Consider the following 14846-nt stretch of genomic DNA (forward strand, 5'->3'; position numbering starts at 1 on the left):
TGCATGGCCCCTGCAGGTGAGTGACAGAATTCATGCAGAACACTGTTACCTACCTTAAAAGATGATTTTTTTTTTAATCCTCACCCGTGGACATTTTTCTAGTTTTTGTTCAGATAGAGTGGGAAAGAGAGAGAGAGAAAAAAAAAAAAAAACATCAACGATCGCACGGTACGACCCCAACTGGGGCCAGGGACAAACTGCAACCGAGGTACGTGCCCTTAGTGGGAACCAAACCCGGGTCTCTCTGGTCCGTAGGCCGATGCTCTAACCACTGAGCCAAACTGGCCAGGGCTTAAAAGATGATTAAAGGGCCCTTTCTGAAAACACATTATGCAGTATGACATGGTGGCCATGTTTCCTCATTTCTAACTTGTAGAACAAAGAAACTAGACCTATTTTTTTTTTTTAAAGAGGGAAGCTTTTCAATGTAGGAAAGCTGATTAGATTTCAGATATATTACGTTCGAAGTGCCTCACTGGTGTGGCATCCCCCTTGGCTTCATGGGGTTTCTCTGTGCTGTCCCAAACACAGGCTTAGTTAGTGATATCCTAATCCACGGGATGAAGGCTCGAAACCGCTCGATTCATGGAGACCTGGTGGTTGTGGAACTGCTTCCTAAAAATGAATGGAAAGGAAGAACCGCTGCTCTGTGTGAGAATGACAGTGATGACAAGGCCACAGGAGAGTCCCCAAGTGAGCCCATGCCCACAGGTGAGCCGGCTGGAAAGTCACAGTTATCCTTTTTCTTGTGAAATCTTTCTTTTTCCTCTCCAACAATCCAGAAATAATGCAGTTATTAATATATAGTATTGTCCCTTCCAGCATTATCAGTTTCCCCCTCTGCAGGTTTATTTTATTCTCATCAGCACCCAAATATGCTGTACTATATCCCATTTTAAAAAAAAAAAAAAAAAAAACCCCTTGAGTCCTACACCCCCTGCAGCTACCACCCTTTTCTCTGCTTCAGTTTATGGAGATACTCAGTGAAACAGGTAACTGCACTCTCTGCTTCCTCTTTCCCCATTTTCTCCCAAAGACACTACATTCAGGTATGCCCCCAAAAGAAAACCTTGACCTCTTGTCAAGGTCACCAGAGACCTCATGCCAACAGTCCTTGGCATCTATAACCTGTTGGCAGTACTTGGCCTATGGACCACGGTCTCATCCTTAGCTTCTGAGTTCTTCCTTCGCCTGCTGGTTGCTCCCCCTCAGTTCCTTGGCTGGTTCCTCTCATCTTATTGTCCTTTTGGATGCACCCGGCTCCTCTCTGGATCTCTGTTTTCCTGCACACTCTCCCTCGGAGAGCTCATTCAGTCCTCTGGCTTTCTATCTCCAGCCCAGGCCCCTTTAGCCTCTAGTCTTGTCTATTCAGCCGTCTATGTGGCATCTTCCCCTGGATGTCTAATGGGTATGTCAAACTTTTTTTTTTTTTTATCCTCACCTGAGGACATTTTTCCATTTTTTGTTCAGATAGAGTGGGAGGGAGGAAGAAGAAGAAGAAGAAGAGAGAGAGAGAGAGAGAGAGAGAGAGAGAGAGAAACATCGACGTGAAAGGGACACATCGAGTGGCTGCCACCCACACAACCAACCAGGGCCCGGGACAAACTGCAGCTGAGGTACAAGCCCTTAGCAGGAACCCAACCTGGGTCTCTCTGGACTGCAGGCCAACGCTCTAACCGCTGAGCCAAACCAGCCAGGGCAGGTATCTCAAACTTAACATGCCTAGTAACAAAGGCCCAATTTCTAACCCCAATCCTGCTTCTCCACGTGCCTTCCCCACTTCCATAAATGGCAGGTTCATTCTTACAGTTGGTCAACCCAGAGTCCCTGGAATCATCCTTGCATTTTCTTTCACACGTCAGCAAGTCCTGGCAGCTCTAACTGAATCCAGCCATTCTATCCTCCCCACTTCTCTCCTAATTCGGCCCACTGGAACCCCTTGTGAGATTTTCCTGCAGCCTCCTCGCTGGTCTCCTGCTCCCACTCTTTTTTTCTTTATCAATTTTAGAGAGAGGAAGGGAGAGAGAATTAGAAACATCAATTGGCCGCCTCCTGCATGCCTCCCACAGGGGACTTGGCCCATGACCTGGACATGTGCCCTGACCAAGAATTGAACCAGCGACCTCTTGGTATGTGCATGGGTCAATGCTCAACCACTGAGCCACACTGGCCGGACCCCCCTCTTGCTCCCAGATAGTCTCTTCTCCACACAGGAGCCACAGTGATCCTTTTAAAAGTCTTGCCACATCTTTGCTTAAAACTCTCTAATGGCTACTTCCTATTTCTCTCTGAATAAAATCCAAGACCTGTAAGGGCCCGCCAACATGGGCTGCCTTCTATCATTGTCCTCTTCATTCTGCTCCTGCCACATCAACCAACTTGTCCTTTCCACCTCTGGAAACAGCTGCCCCCAAACATCCCTACACTTCCTTTCCACTTCCTTTCCTCATTTCAAGTCTCTGCTCAGATATCACTTTATTTAAAATAGCTGCTACTTCTGACTCTATTATTCTTGGTCTCTTTACCCTATTTATATATTTCTTGGAAATCATCACTACCTCACATATATTACTGTTTCCCACCCCCACAGACACCCAGATTGGAATGTACACTCCAGGAAATCAAGGACTTTGTTTTCATCCTGCAATAGTCCCTGCACCTAGAACAGGGCCTGATTCCTGGTAGAGGCTCAATAGATGTTTGTGAAAAGAAAAGATAGCACTTTTGCCTGGCCGGTGTGAGAGTCATCCCATGGACTGAGAGGTCCTGGTTCGGTTCCCAGTCAGAATGCTTGGGTTGTGGGGGGCATGCAAGAGGCAACCGATTGATGTATCACTCTCAAATCGGTGTTTCTATCTCTCTCTTCCTTCCTCTCTCTCTAAAAAAAAAATCAATAAAGCCTGGCCAGTGTGGCTCAGTGGTTGAGTGTTGACCCATGCACTAAGAGGTCACCGGTTCGATTCCTGGTCAGGGCACGTACCCAGGTTGTGGGCTGATCCCCAGTGGGGGGCGTGCAGGAGGCAGCTGATTGATGTTTCTCTCCCTTCGATGGTCTCTATCTCTCTCTTCCTTGCCCTTTCTCTCTCTCAAAAATCAATAAAGAAAAATATTTTTTTAATCAATAAAAACATTTTAAAAATATAGCACTTTTGACTATTAAAGTTTTTTTTTCAGTCAGCGATGATTAAAAGTGTTGAATATCAGACTTAAATGATTTATATCCTTTTCTGTAGATCATGTTGGTCCAAATGATCTTGGCTGGTGGGAAAATGAAAGAAAAATAGTAAAAATGCACAGTAGAGGGCATAGGTTTAAAAAAAGTAAAAAATCATTGGCTTTTCCCAACACACCTAAACCTGAGGTCAATACGGTAAGGGCAAAAGAGAAAGTGGGACTAATGGATTCTACGTGTCACATCAGGCCCAGGCCCCTCAGAAGAAAGGGCATACTGACAATGTCATTTAAAAATTGTTTTAAATATATCTTAATAATAGAATGCTAGGAAGGCAAATGTTTAAGCATCTCTCAACTTGTGTGGATGTGGTTGGAAAAAATGGGATGTTGTGTTTCCTGCTTTCTTCCTCACTCACTGCTGAACTGGTCGATATCCAGATCGGTGACATCTCACCACTGAAGGTTTTGTTTTGTTTTGTTTCCCCCAAAGGCAGAGTGGTGGGCATCCTTCAGAAGAACTGGCGGGATTATGTGGTGACATTTCCATCCAAAGAAGAGGTCCAATCTCAGGGCAAAAATGCTCAGAAAATCCTAGTTACACCTTGGGATTATAGAATTCCCAAAATCCGAATTAGCACTCAGCAAGCAGAAGCCCTCCAGGTAGCTGACATTGTATCTTTACTGTTTTCCTCCTGTCTCTGCCAGCTTTTGAGCAATACCAGAACACATTGTTAATGCCTTTGCATAAGAAGGGGTGAATTATTGATGGCATCTGGCATTTAAGATCCTGTTTTTTAAAAATTCTAAATATATAGAACTATCTATTAAGTGGTCCTTGGTTAATAAATGAAGGCCAGAGAGAACCCGTCCTACAAAGAGCTGTGTAAGACAACTAGAGAGAACGTACATTATCCAGCTGTCTAACACAGAAACTTGGAATAGATACACTGTGCCAACACTAACAAGCTTTCTCCTAGCAAGCGATACAGAAATACAATCACTCTGCGCTGTAGAGATGATATAGTGATACCTCACAGAATCGATTATCCATAAAGGAGTATAGCACCAGAGAGAAGACATAAACAAGAAAGTTAGAAATTAAGCTTTACTGTAGCAAAGAATGTGAGCATCATCCAATTTGATTTGCCTGGCATTTTGCTGTTTCTGAATGAGACACTGAAGCAAGATGTCCCAGCCGGTAACATGGTCATTGTGTACCTTTACACCTTGAAGCCTTACACAGCTTTCTGAGAGGCCAGTTGCAACTACTGCTTTCCTTATCCATGGTTTGCTGGAATAGTGGGGCATTGGTGATACCTTCCCCACCAGAAAATGTCTTAAGAAATTAGAAAGTAACTCCCACGCACAAAAAACTGAGATTTTTGTTTTGAAATTTGGTTTGGACTATGCATAAATGAGTTTTTCCCTTGTGTTGCAAATGTTAACTAAAATGTGTTAGTTGGCTTTCTTTAATAGACTAAAATTTCCAGCCCATTTATTTGATATAGAGAGGTGATGCCTCCCTTTGAAACACTGGGCCAAGCATTTATACGCCCTCTGGAAATTTAATAAAATAAGATCTATTTTTTAAAAAGCACCCACTATATGCAAATTGGCTACTCTCTCTGGAGCTTGATGTGGTTTATTTCTTGTCTGTTTGGTGCTTCTAACTGATCCACTTAACTCCTGGTGCTTGGCTTGTGTGTTTTTTCCCCTCCTTTTGTGCAGGACTTCAGGGTGGTTGTGCGCATTGATTCCTGGGAGTCAACATCCATGTATCCGAATGGACATTTCGTACGTGTTTTAGGAAGAATCGGAGACCTGGAAGGAGAAATTGCAACAATCCTGGTGGAAAACACTATTTCGGTTGCCCCTTTCTCAGAAGCTCAGGTCAGATTTCCCTGAGAACTTTGGTCTGATGAAAGACATTTTGTACATTTTCTTTTTGTCTTTGTTGTTGTTTGTTTCATCATTAAGAAAGAAGGAAAATAAATCTTTGCCCTATGTCACAACCCACTGTCTAAAGCCACAGATGGACAAATCTCACTCTCTTCTGTGTTTGGACCAGCCTGAACTCAGCTTTAAGCGCAGTTAGTTTCCTATAGCCTTACAGCTCTCAAATTTTTACATTTTCCAACTGTGCTTAAAAATGGTGTGTCAGTGTCTTACAGTGTTTGCATCCATCCCCAGCAACTACAAGGGAACCTAGTTACAGACCCACTGGGCTCCACTCCCTGTCATAATCACCCAGCTGGAGGCCTGCAGAAAAGCTGCAGGGAACAGCTTGCTGGGTTCCCTACATCTCTGATCCATGAGTGAAAAATACCATGTTCGTTACGAAACGGTCTTTGTAACCTTTACAGAAGACAAAAATTTCATGAACATAAAGCATCAGCTATTTTCATCACTTTGTGATCTTTTAAAATCCTCATAAATCTTGTTTATTATTCTTGCATAGCTATATTCATGGTGTGCACTCACTATTTTCTGTTCTGCTTCTTTCAGTTAAAATTATTTTTATATATTGACATAGCCTACATATTTTTAATAGTTATGGCAAATTATTTTATATTGATGTGCTCTAGTTTGCTTAAGTGTTCCTCAGTTGTTGGGCATTTGAGCTGTTTAATTTTTCAGTATTATAAAAAAGTGCTACTTCAAACACTTTTATAAACATTGCTTTTTTTTTTTCCTTTTTAATCATTTTCCTTGGAATGTAATCCTTAAAGTGAGATTACCAAATCAAAGGACATAAAAAAGTTAAATAGCTTTTGTTATGTATTGGCAGATTGTTCTACAGAAAAATTGGACCAGTTTGCATTGCCATCAAGAGCATATGGGTGTTCTTATTTTCAATGGAGTTTTTTCAACAGTAGCTATAACAGTAAAATATTTTAGAATATTTTAGATTATTAAATTTTTATGTTTAACATTAGTTTCTGGAAATTATTTGTTGACCTGTTTTAGCTCTTAGTAAAAATGTTAGAATAAAATAAAGCGTGGATTAGACTTACAGGATTAGAATTTTTTTCCCTTTTAGCCTACTTAACTGCAAATTGATGGTTTAAACAGGTAATAATGGAGAGAGAATGCCCTAGATTGGTCCTGCTTAAATTATCTTTGAGGAATAAACTTTTTTGTTTTTGTTTTTTTCTTTTAGAATAAGCTTTTAATATTTGGGACATGTTGAATTTTTTTTCAGGGCTTGACTTGAATTAAAAGCTCATCTACATTTAAATAAATGGATCAGCCCTGGCCGGTTTGGCTCAGCGGTTGAGCGTCGGCCTGCGGACCAGAGAGTCCCAGGTTCAGTTCCTGCTAGGGGCACATACAAATACATACATACATACATACATACATACATAGAGAGTGGGGTAGAAGCTGTACTCTTTATAACCCACCATTCACCTCTGCTCCAGCCCCATAACTAAAGAGGCTTGTGAAAGTTGTGGAACATTCCTGTCCGACTGTGGTGGTCCTCAAAGGCAGGGAACTGTGTCTTTTCTATTTATTCCTGACTTTCCAGAGCCTAGCACACTTCCTGACATATATGAGGCACCTAATAAATCATTGATCAAAAGAAGCACACAGGTTAATTGCAGAGGGTAATGGATAATGAATGGGATTTCGATGAAGTCACATTGAGATTGTCAGAGTAGATTTTTATAGGAAACATGTGCTGGGGGAATTGCTTAATATTTGGCCTCTCGTTGTACAGATGTGTGAGATGCCAGTAAACACACCCGAAAATCCCTGGAAGGTGAGTCCTGAACAGGAACGAGAACGTAGAGACTTGAGGAAAACCCATCTTGTGTTCAGCATTGACCCCAAAGGTTGTGAAGATGTGGATGACACACTCTCGGTCAAAACCTTAAAGAATGGCAACCTGGAACTCGGAGTCCACATTGCAGATGTCACACACTTTGTGGCCCCAAATTCTTATATTGACATTGAAGCTAAGACAAGGTAATGCTGTTTGAAATCAGCACTGTGATTATGTATGTGATTGTGATGTGGTTTGTAACCATGCTGGTTTCAGGTTTTCAAAACATAGGCTTCACAATTTATTACAGTTCTAAAGATCTCTTGGGGGGAGGGGGCGGGATCGAGGTTCACTTCCCCCTCTTCCTTTAGAAACATAGTCCCTTGCTTTTTGTAACAACCTTTTCACACATTGTTTCCTTCTAAATTGAAATGGGTTAAATTCTTCATGTTGCAATATACTATTTTATATAAACACTGGATCATTACACTCTAATATTTTTTATGCAACTAAGAGTCGTGTCACTTTATCTTTTTTTATATCAATGAAAGCATTTTCAGCCCAAAGCAGTATCGCTTAGAAAAGTGGGAACATGGGAATAGCTTTATTACCCAGTCGGCTGCACTTTATGGAAAAACAACAGCCTTGGGGAATTTGTACTGAGATTTTGGCCTTTTACCTCACAGCAGTCCGTGCAGTCAGCAGTTTAGCTTCTTGCTGCTGAAGGTCATGTACCCGCATGTGTGTCATTCACAGGGCCACCACTTATTACTTAGCAGACCGACGCTATGACATGCTGCCCTCCATCCTCAGCGCTGATTTGTGCTCCCTTCTGGGAGGCGTCGATAGGTGAGTTCATTGTTTTTACCTGTGTGATACCTGGAGGTCTTGCTTCTGGCCTCTTTCTCCTTTCTTTTCTTTTTTTGTTATTTTTAGCCTCACCCGAGGGCATTTTTTCCTTTTTTGTTCAGATAGAGTGGGAGGAAGAGAGAGAGAGAGAAACATCGACATGAAAGGGACACATCGAGTGGCTGCCACCCGCACAACCCAACCAGGGCCGGAGACAAACTGCAACTGAGGTACATGCCCTTAGCAGGAACCGAACCCGGGTCTCTCTGGACCGCAGGCTGACGCTCTAACCGCTGAGCCAAACCAGCCAGGGCTCTCCTCTTCTTTCTAAGGTGCCCTACCACCTCACACCCACCCCTGCTTCCACCCCGTATCTGATGTACCCTTTGTTACCACTTGTTTTCAGACAGCTTTATTTCTTTAGCCTTCTTTTCTCTTCTTCTCTTCTCTTCTCTTCTCTTCTCTTCTCTTCTCTTCTCTTCTCTTCTCTTCTCTTCTCTTCTCTTCTCTTCTCTTCTCTCTCAGGCCATTTCTCCCTGTGTTTTTTGACTTTTTATAAAGTCAGCTAAAGTCTGGGAACAAATGGATACAACTTGGTGCATATGTGCTCCCTGGTTGAGGCTGTTCACATGAGGAGCATGAACGCAGGAAGGTGTTTTTTGTTTTGTTTTGTTTTTTGTAGTTAAAGTTTATATCTATTTTTGCATAGGTAATAAAACCATATAGTCCAAAATTTATAGGTTCTAAAACATATTTAGTCAAAGAATCCCTCCTACCACTTTACCACTTTCTTTTAGTTACCAATTTCCTACATAGTTTTCTAGGTATCATACAAATAGGGACAAGTATGGACATGTGGTCCTTCTTTTTCACACAAAAGGTGATACATATTATATACATGGTGGGGCAAAAGTAGGTTTACAGTTGTTCGTGTGGAAAATAATACAATAATAAATAATAATGCAGGTATAAATTCTGTGTTTCATGTTTCATGTACTTACAACTGCAAACCTACTTTTGCCCCACCCTGTATATGCTGTTAAGCACCTTGCTTGTTTTTTTCTAATTTTTTTTCTTTATTGATTTGAGAGAGAGGAAGGGAGAGGGAGAGAGAAATAGAAACATCAATGAGAGAGAACATCGATTGGTCACCTGCTGTATGCCCCTCCCTGGGGATTGGGCCTACAACCTGGGCATGTGCCCTGACCGGGAACCGACACTTTTTTTTAACTTACTGCTATATCTTCTTGGGGATCATTCTATCTTAATAAGAGTTGTTTATCTATGCAAATATGGATTGCTTCCAGTCTTTTGCTATTACAAACAGACCTGTACTGAATTACTTGGAACATAAGTCATTTCATATTTTTTAAAGTTCAGTGTATCTGGAGGATAAATTCCTAGAAGTGGAATTTCTGCGTCAATGGGTATATGTATTTGCATTACACAGATTTCATCAAATTGCCCTCCAAGAGATTACAACAATTATATTTCCACCATCAACGCATGAGAATGCTTGTTTCCCCACAGCCTTGCCAACACAATATGTTGTGATTTTTTTTTAATCCTCACCCGAGGATATTTTTCTGTTTATCTTCAGATAGAGTGGGAGTGAGATGGGGGGAAGACAGAGAGAGAAACATCGGTGTGAAAGAGACACATTGATTGGTTGCGTCCCGCACGACTCCGACTGAGGCTGGGGACGAACCACAACCAAGGTACATGCCCTTGTCTGGAATCAAACCCAGAACTCTTTGGTCCATAGGCCGACGCTCTAACTGCTGAGCCAAACCGGCCAGGGCTATATTGTAATTTTTTATTTGATAGATGAAAATGGTATCCTGTAGTGATTATAATTTACATTTTAGCTCAACTACTATAGGTAAAGTTAAACATTTCTTGTATGTTTAACAATTTTTTACGTATCTCTTTCTATGAGTTATTTCATATTCCTTTGCCCTTTTTTGTTGTTGAGTTTTTGATCTATTAGTAATTTATTTATTTTTATTATCTTTATTGTTGAATGTATTACAGATGTCCACCCCCCACCTCCCACCCACCATTTCCCCCCTTCACCCAGTTCCTGCCCTGCCCCAGGCCTTCACTACGTTATTGTCTGTGTCCATGGGCGATGCATATATGCATAGAAATTCTTTGGTTAGTCTCTTTCTGCGCCCCCTTCCCTCTGAGATTCCTCAGTCTGTTCATGTTTCTATGCCTCTGGTTCTATTTTATTCATCAGTTTATTTTGTTCATTACATTCCACATATAAGTGAGATCATGTGATATTTGTCTTTCTCTGACTGGCTCATTTTGCTTAGCATAATAATCTGCAGTCCCTCTATGCTGTTTCAAAGGGTAATAGATCCTTCTTTTTTATAGCTGCATCATATTCCATTGTGTAATTAAAAAGCTGTGGTAGCCCTGGCCGGTTTGCTCAGTGGTTAGAGCATCAGCCCGCGAACCAGAGAGTCCCGGGTTTGGTTTCCGCTATGGGCACATACCTCGGTTATGGTTCGTCCCCAGCCTAGGTTGGAGTCGTGCAGGTGGCAGCCAGTCAATGTGTTTCTCTCACATCGATGTTTCTCTCTCTCTCCCTCTTTCCCTCCCACTCTATCTGAAGATAAATGCAAAAATGACCTCGGGTGAGGATTGGGGGGAAGAAAAAAACTGGGTACATTGATACAACAGTAATTGATTTATAAGAGCTTTTTGCATCTTAGGAAAATTAGCCCTTTGTTTTTTGTATGAGTTGCAAATGTTGCATGTTTTTAAATAGAGTGATTTTGGTAGCTAAGTGGTTCTTTACTAAATGACCTTTTGGTTAATTTACTTACCATCAATACTGACATCATAATTCAGTGTCATCATATAGGATTTGAAAGGCTTTGCTCCTCTTTACTAGAGAGCCAGTAGATTTGACTCCATCAGTACTATGCTAGTCTAATTTAAATGGAGAAGTGTAAGGTAGGGTTTGTGACATTACATGTGAACTCATTTCAGATTTGCTCAGAGCTCAGCGGAACCAAGTCCAATTTTGATTTAGTAGTGGTGTTTGAATTAAGACATCAGACCAAAAACCTGTAGCAATGCCATTTATTTCAAGTTATACTTACGGTGTAGTTCTGCCTGCTTCAATATGGAAGAATTAAATAATGATTTCAGTGTTACTGGTTTTGTAGGTATGCTGTAAGCGTCATGTGGGAACTGGATAAAACCTCCTATGAAATTAAGGACGTGTGGTATGGCAGGACCATTATTCGATCAGCATATAAACTGTTTTATGAAGCAGCCCAGGAACTGCTGGATGGAAACTTTAACATCGTTGATGATATTCCAGAATTCAGAGACTTGGATGAGAGGAGCAGACAAGCCAAGCTAGAGGAGTTAGTGTGGGCCATTGGAAAGCTGACTGACATAGCACGCCATGTCCGAGCTCAACGAGACCTCTGTGGTGCCCTGGAACTGGAAGGGGTAGAAGTTCGAGTACAGCTAGACGAGAAAAAGAACATTCGTGACCTCATCCCCAAGCAGCCCCTGGAAGTCCATGAGACAGTTGCTGAATGCATGATCCTGGCCAACCACTGGGTAGCCAAGAAGATCTGGGAGAGCTTCCCTCATCAGGCCTTGTTGCGCCAACACCCTCCTCCACACCAGGAGTTTTTCTCGGAACTAAGAGAATGTGCTAAAGCAAAAGGCTTCTTCATAGATACGCGGTATTTACTCTTTTGAGGGGGCAGAGAAATGGAAGGGAATGCTGTACACTTATTTATCTTACAGTAGTTCTTAAAATGTGACAGCCAGATCTTTGACCAAAAATAGAAAACTTCTTGGCTGTCTTTTTTCAGATGCTATAATGTAGGTATAGAACCTTAAAATTAAAACAAGTCTATTGAGCCCTGACCGGTTTGGCTCAGCAGGTAGAGTGTTGGCCTGCAGACCTGAGAGGCCTGGTTTGGTTCCCACTAAGGGCACGTACCTTGGTTGCAGTCCCCAGCCCCGGTTGGGGTTGTGTGGGTGGCAGCCACTTGATGCGTCTCTCTCACATCGATGTTTCTCTCTCTCTCTTCCTCCCTCTCTCCCTCCCACTCTATGTGAAGATGAATGCAAAAAAAAACAAAAAACAAAAAGTCTATTAAGGCATAATTTTGGCCCACTATAATTTGTGATACAGAAATAAGGAACCTTGATTTAATTTCATCTAGTCCTTAGACAAATCCCCAAATATAATTCTGTGTATTTCACTAGTTTAAAAATGTAGCAAGCATATTATAGGACACCATGCTTTTTGTCTCTTTAAATAATAATAAATGTAGCTTTCTTTTACTTGTGTACCTCAGGTTTAGTTTGTTTTGTTTAACTCTGTCTGGTTCCCTAATTCTTGATTTACAAAAAGAAAAAGTCTAGCCCTTGCCAGTATGGCTCTGTTGGTTGGAGGTTCAATTCCCATTCACGTAACATACCCAAGTTTTGGGTTCAATCCCCAATCAGGGTATATGTGGGAGGCAACCAATCTATCTCTCTCTCTCTCTCCCCCCCGCTTCCTCTCTCTCTAGAATCAATGGAAACATATCCTTGGGTGAGGATTAAAAAAAGAAAAGAAAAAGTTCATTCTTTGACTTATACAAATATGCTTAAGGTTGAGGGTGTTAGGAATTCATTCAACAAGTATTTGACGAATTACTGTGTGCCGAGCGTTAACCTCATACGTATTACTACATTACTACTCATGAAACATTTAAATTCTGACACACTTTTTTGTTTAAATCTCAAAATCAAACCAGATTTCTATAGGTGAAGAGTTCCTTCTGAAATGTGTCCAAAATAAATTTCATTACTGTCAGATGAAAGTATTCAGACTAATGATTGAAGTGTTCCCCTCAGAGTGTTGGCTTATAAATCATTGCTGGGGACCAAAAAAAGTTTTTCCATTTTTTTTGTCAGGTCCAATAAGACACTGGCTGATTCTCTGGATAATGCGAATGATCCCAACGATCCCATTGTAAACAGACTGCTCCGCTCCATGGCCACGCAGGCCATGTCTAATGCACTGTATTTCTCCACCGGATCCTGTGCAGAGGAGGAGTTCCATCATTACGGTGAACGATAAAGTTTTCTTTTGTGTGGCCCTAACCTTGATCAGGTTGTTTAAAAGGTATTTTTGTTTGTTTATTTTGATCTTTTGGTTTCTTTTTGAAGGTCTTGCATTAGATAAATACACTCACTTTACTTCTCCAATAAGAAGATATGCAGATATTATAGTACACCGATTGTTGATGGCAGCCATTTCAAAAGATAAGAAAATGGAAATAAAGGAAAATTTGTTCAGCAACAAGGATCTTGAGGAATTATGCAGACATATAAACAACAGAAACCGAGTAAGAGGGGTTTTAATTTTTCTTACCCAGTGTCTCTTTTGCTAAGAGAATATCAGCTTTATTGTATAATAAAACAAATTACCATATATTCTAGTAAATTAAATTTTAGGATTGTTCTAACCAATGAAATAACATGAAAAATTATAAAGCTTGTTGCGTAGCTCTTAATACATATACAAATGTCCTGAAGTAACTTAAGTGGATTTGGAAGATTTAACAATACAGGTAGATGTTTTTCCCAAAATGTAGAAACGTAAAAGATCATCTATCATCTTACCACCAAGAGATAATCATTAATAACAATTTTAGATAATGATTTTTATTTATAAAAATATAATACCATACATAGCCCAACCGGTGTGGCTCAGTGGTTCAGTGTTGACCCATGCACAAAGAGGTTGCCTGTTTGATTCATATGCCCAGGTGGTGGGCCCAATCCCCAGTGGGGGGCATGCAGGAGGCGGCCAGTCGATGTTCTCTCATCGATGTATCCATCTCTCCCTCTCCCTTCCTCTCTCTAAAATCAATAAAGAAAAAATAATACCATATCTAATTGTATTGAAACCTTTTTTTTTTTTTTTACTTAATACCTGTTATTGATTGCACACCATGTCAGTATACTTACATCATAGTTTTATTTTTTTTAATTTTTTTTATTATTTTTTTTAATCCTCACCGGAGGACATTTTCCCATTTTTTTGTTCAGGTAGAGTGGGAGGGAGAGAGAGGAACAGAGAGAGAGAGAGAAACATCGAAGTGAAAGGAACACATCGAGTGGCTGCCACCCGCACGACCAACCAGGGCCGGGGACAAACTGTAACCGAGGTACGCGCCCTTAGCAGGAACCGAACCCTGGTCTCTCAGGACCGCAGGTCGACGCTCTAACCGCTGAGCCAAACCGGCCAGGGCTTACATCATTGTTTTAGAAGCTGCTTTGTGTCCTATTTCATATTATTGCTAGTGGCTTCAATATTACACAGCATAGAACTAGACCATTTGGTGACACATAAAGTTAGAAACTACCTAAATGTTTAATATAATTTTCTATATCTAATGTTCTATAGTTCTGTGCTTTGCAATATTATAGCCACCAGCCATGTTGGCTATTAAATTTTTTTTTAATGTAAAAATTTAGTTCTTTAGTCACACAGCCACCTTTCACATGTTCAATAGATATGTGACTACTGGCTGCCTATGGGGCGACACAGATACACATTTTCATTATTGCAGGAAGTTCTGTTGGGCAGCACTATGTAGGCAATCTAGTTTACAACTATCCTTGTGTATATACTTTTACAGACATCTCAGATTATTGCCTGGATAAATTTCTGGTAATAATGAATTGCTGAGTCCAAAAGTGAGCACAAATGGAACTTTGATACACATTACTAAATTGCCCTTCAGAATAGTAGTACTAATTTCCACTTCCACCAACAGGATTTTGGTAGGATAGACTTGAAAATAAAGATAGACATAGGTGGCCCTGGCCAGTTTGGCTTAGCAGTTAGAGTATCAGCCTGCAGACTGAAGGGTCGTGGGTTCGATTCCTGATCAAGGGCACGTACCTGGGTTGCAGGTTCTATCCCCAGCCCAGTTGGGGTTTTGTGGGAGGCAACCAATGGATGTGTATCTTACATCAAGTTTCTCTCTTGCTCTCTCTCTTTCCCTCCCTCCCTTCCTTC

At 41.0% G+C, this 14846-nt stretch overlaps 1 protein-coding gene across 6 annotated transcripts in view; it reads left to right on the forward strand.

The window, feature by feature from the left end:
* Window positions 1–14846, forward strand: part of DIS3L (DIS3 like exosome 3'-5' exoribonuclease) — a 39685-nt gene that overhangs the window by 22620 nt on the left and 2219 nt on the right. For 4 of the 6 annotated variants that reach the window (XM_036265029.1, XM_036265044.1, XM_036265034.1 and 1 more), the window contains 8 exons: window positions 532–711; window positions 3665–3834; window positions 4903–5064; window positions 6893–7140; window positions 7694–7786; window positions 10969–11502; window positions 12731–12885; window positions 12986–13164. In XM_036265029.1, the coding sequence (XP_036120922.1) occupies window positions 532–711; window positions 3665–3834; window positions 4903–5064; window positions 6893–7140; window positions 7694–7786; window positions 10969–11502; window positions 12731–12885; window positions 12986–13164 (1721 nt within the window). Of the gene's footprint in view, window positions 1–531; window positions 712–3664; window positions 3835–4902; window positions 5065–6892; window positions 7141–7693; window positions 7787–10968; window positions 11503–12730; window positions 12886–12985; window positions 13165–14846 lie in introns of those variants that run through there. The other 2 variants (XM_036265054.1, XM_036265064.1) reach the window with 2 other exon arrangements.

Source organism: Molossus molossus, unplaced genomic scaffold, assembly GCF_014108415.1.
Source record: "Molossus molossus isolate mMolMol1 unplaced genomic scaffold, mMolMol1.p scaffold_m16_p_1, whole genome shotgun sequence".
Classification (NCBI taxonomy): Eukaryota; Metazoa; Chordata; class Mammalia; order Chiroptera; family Molossidae; genus Molossus; species Molossus molossus.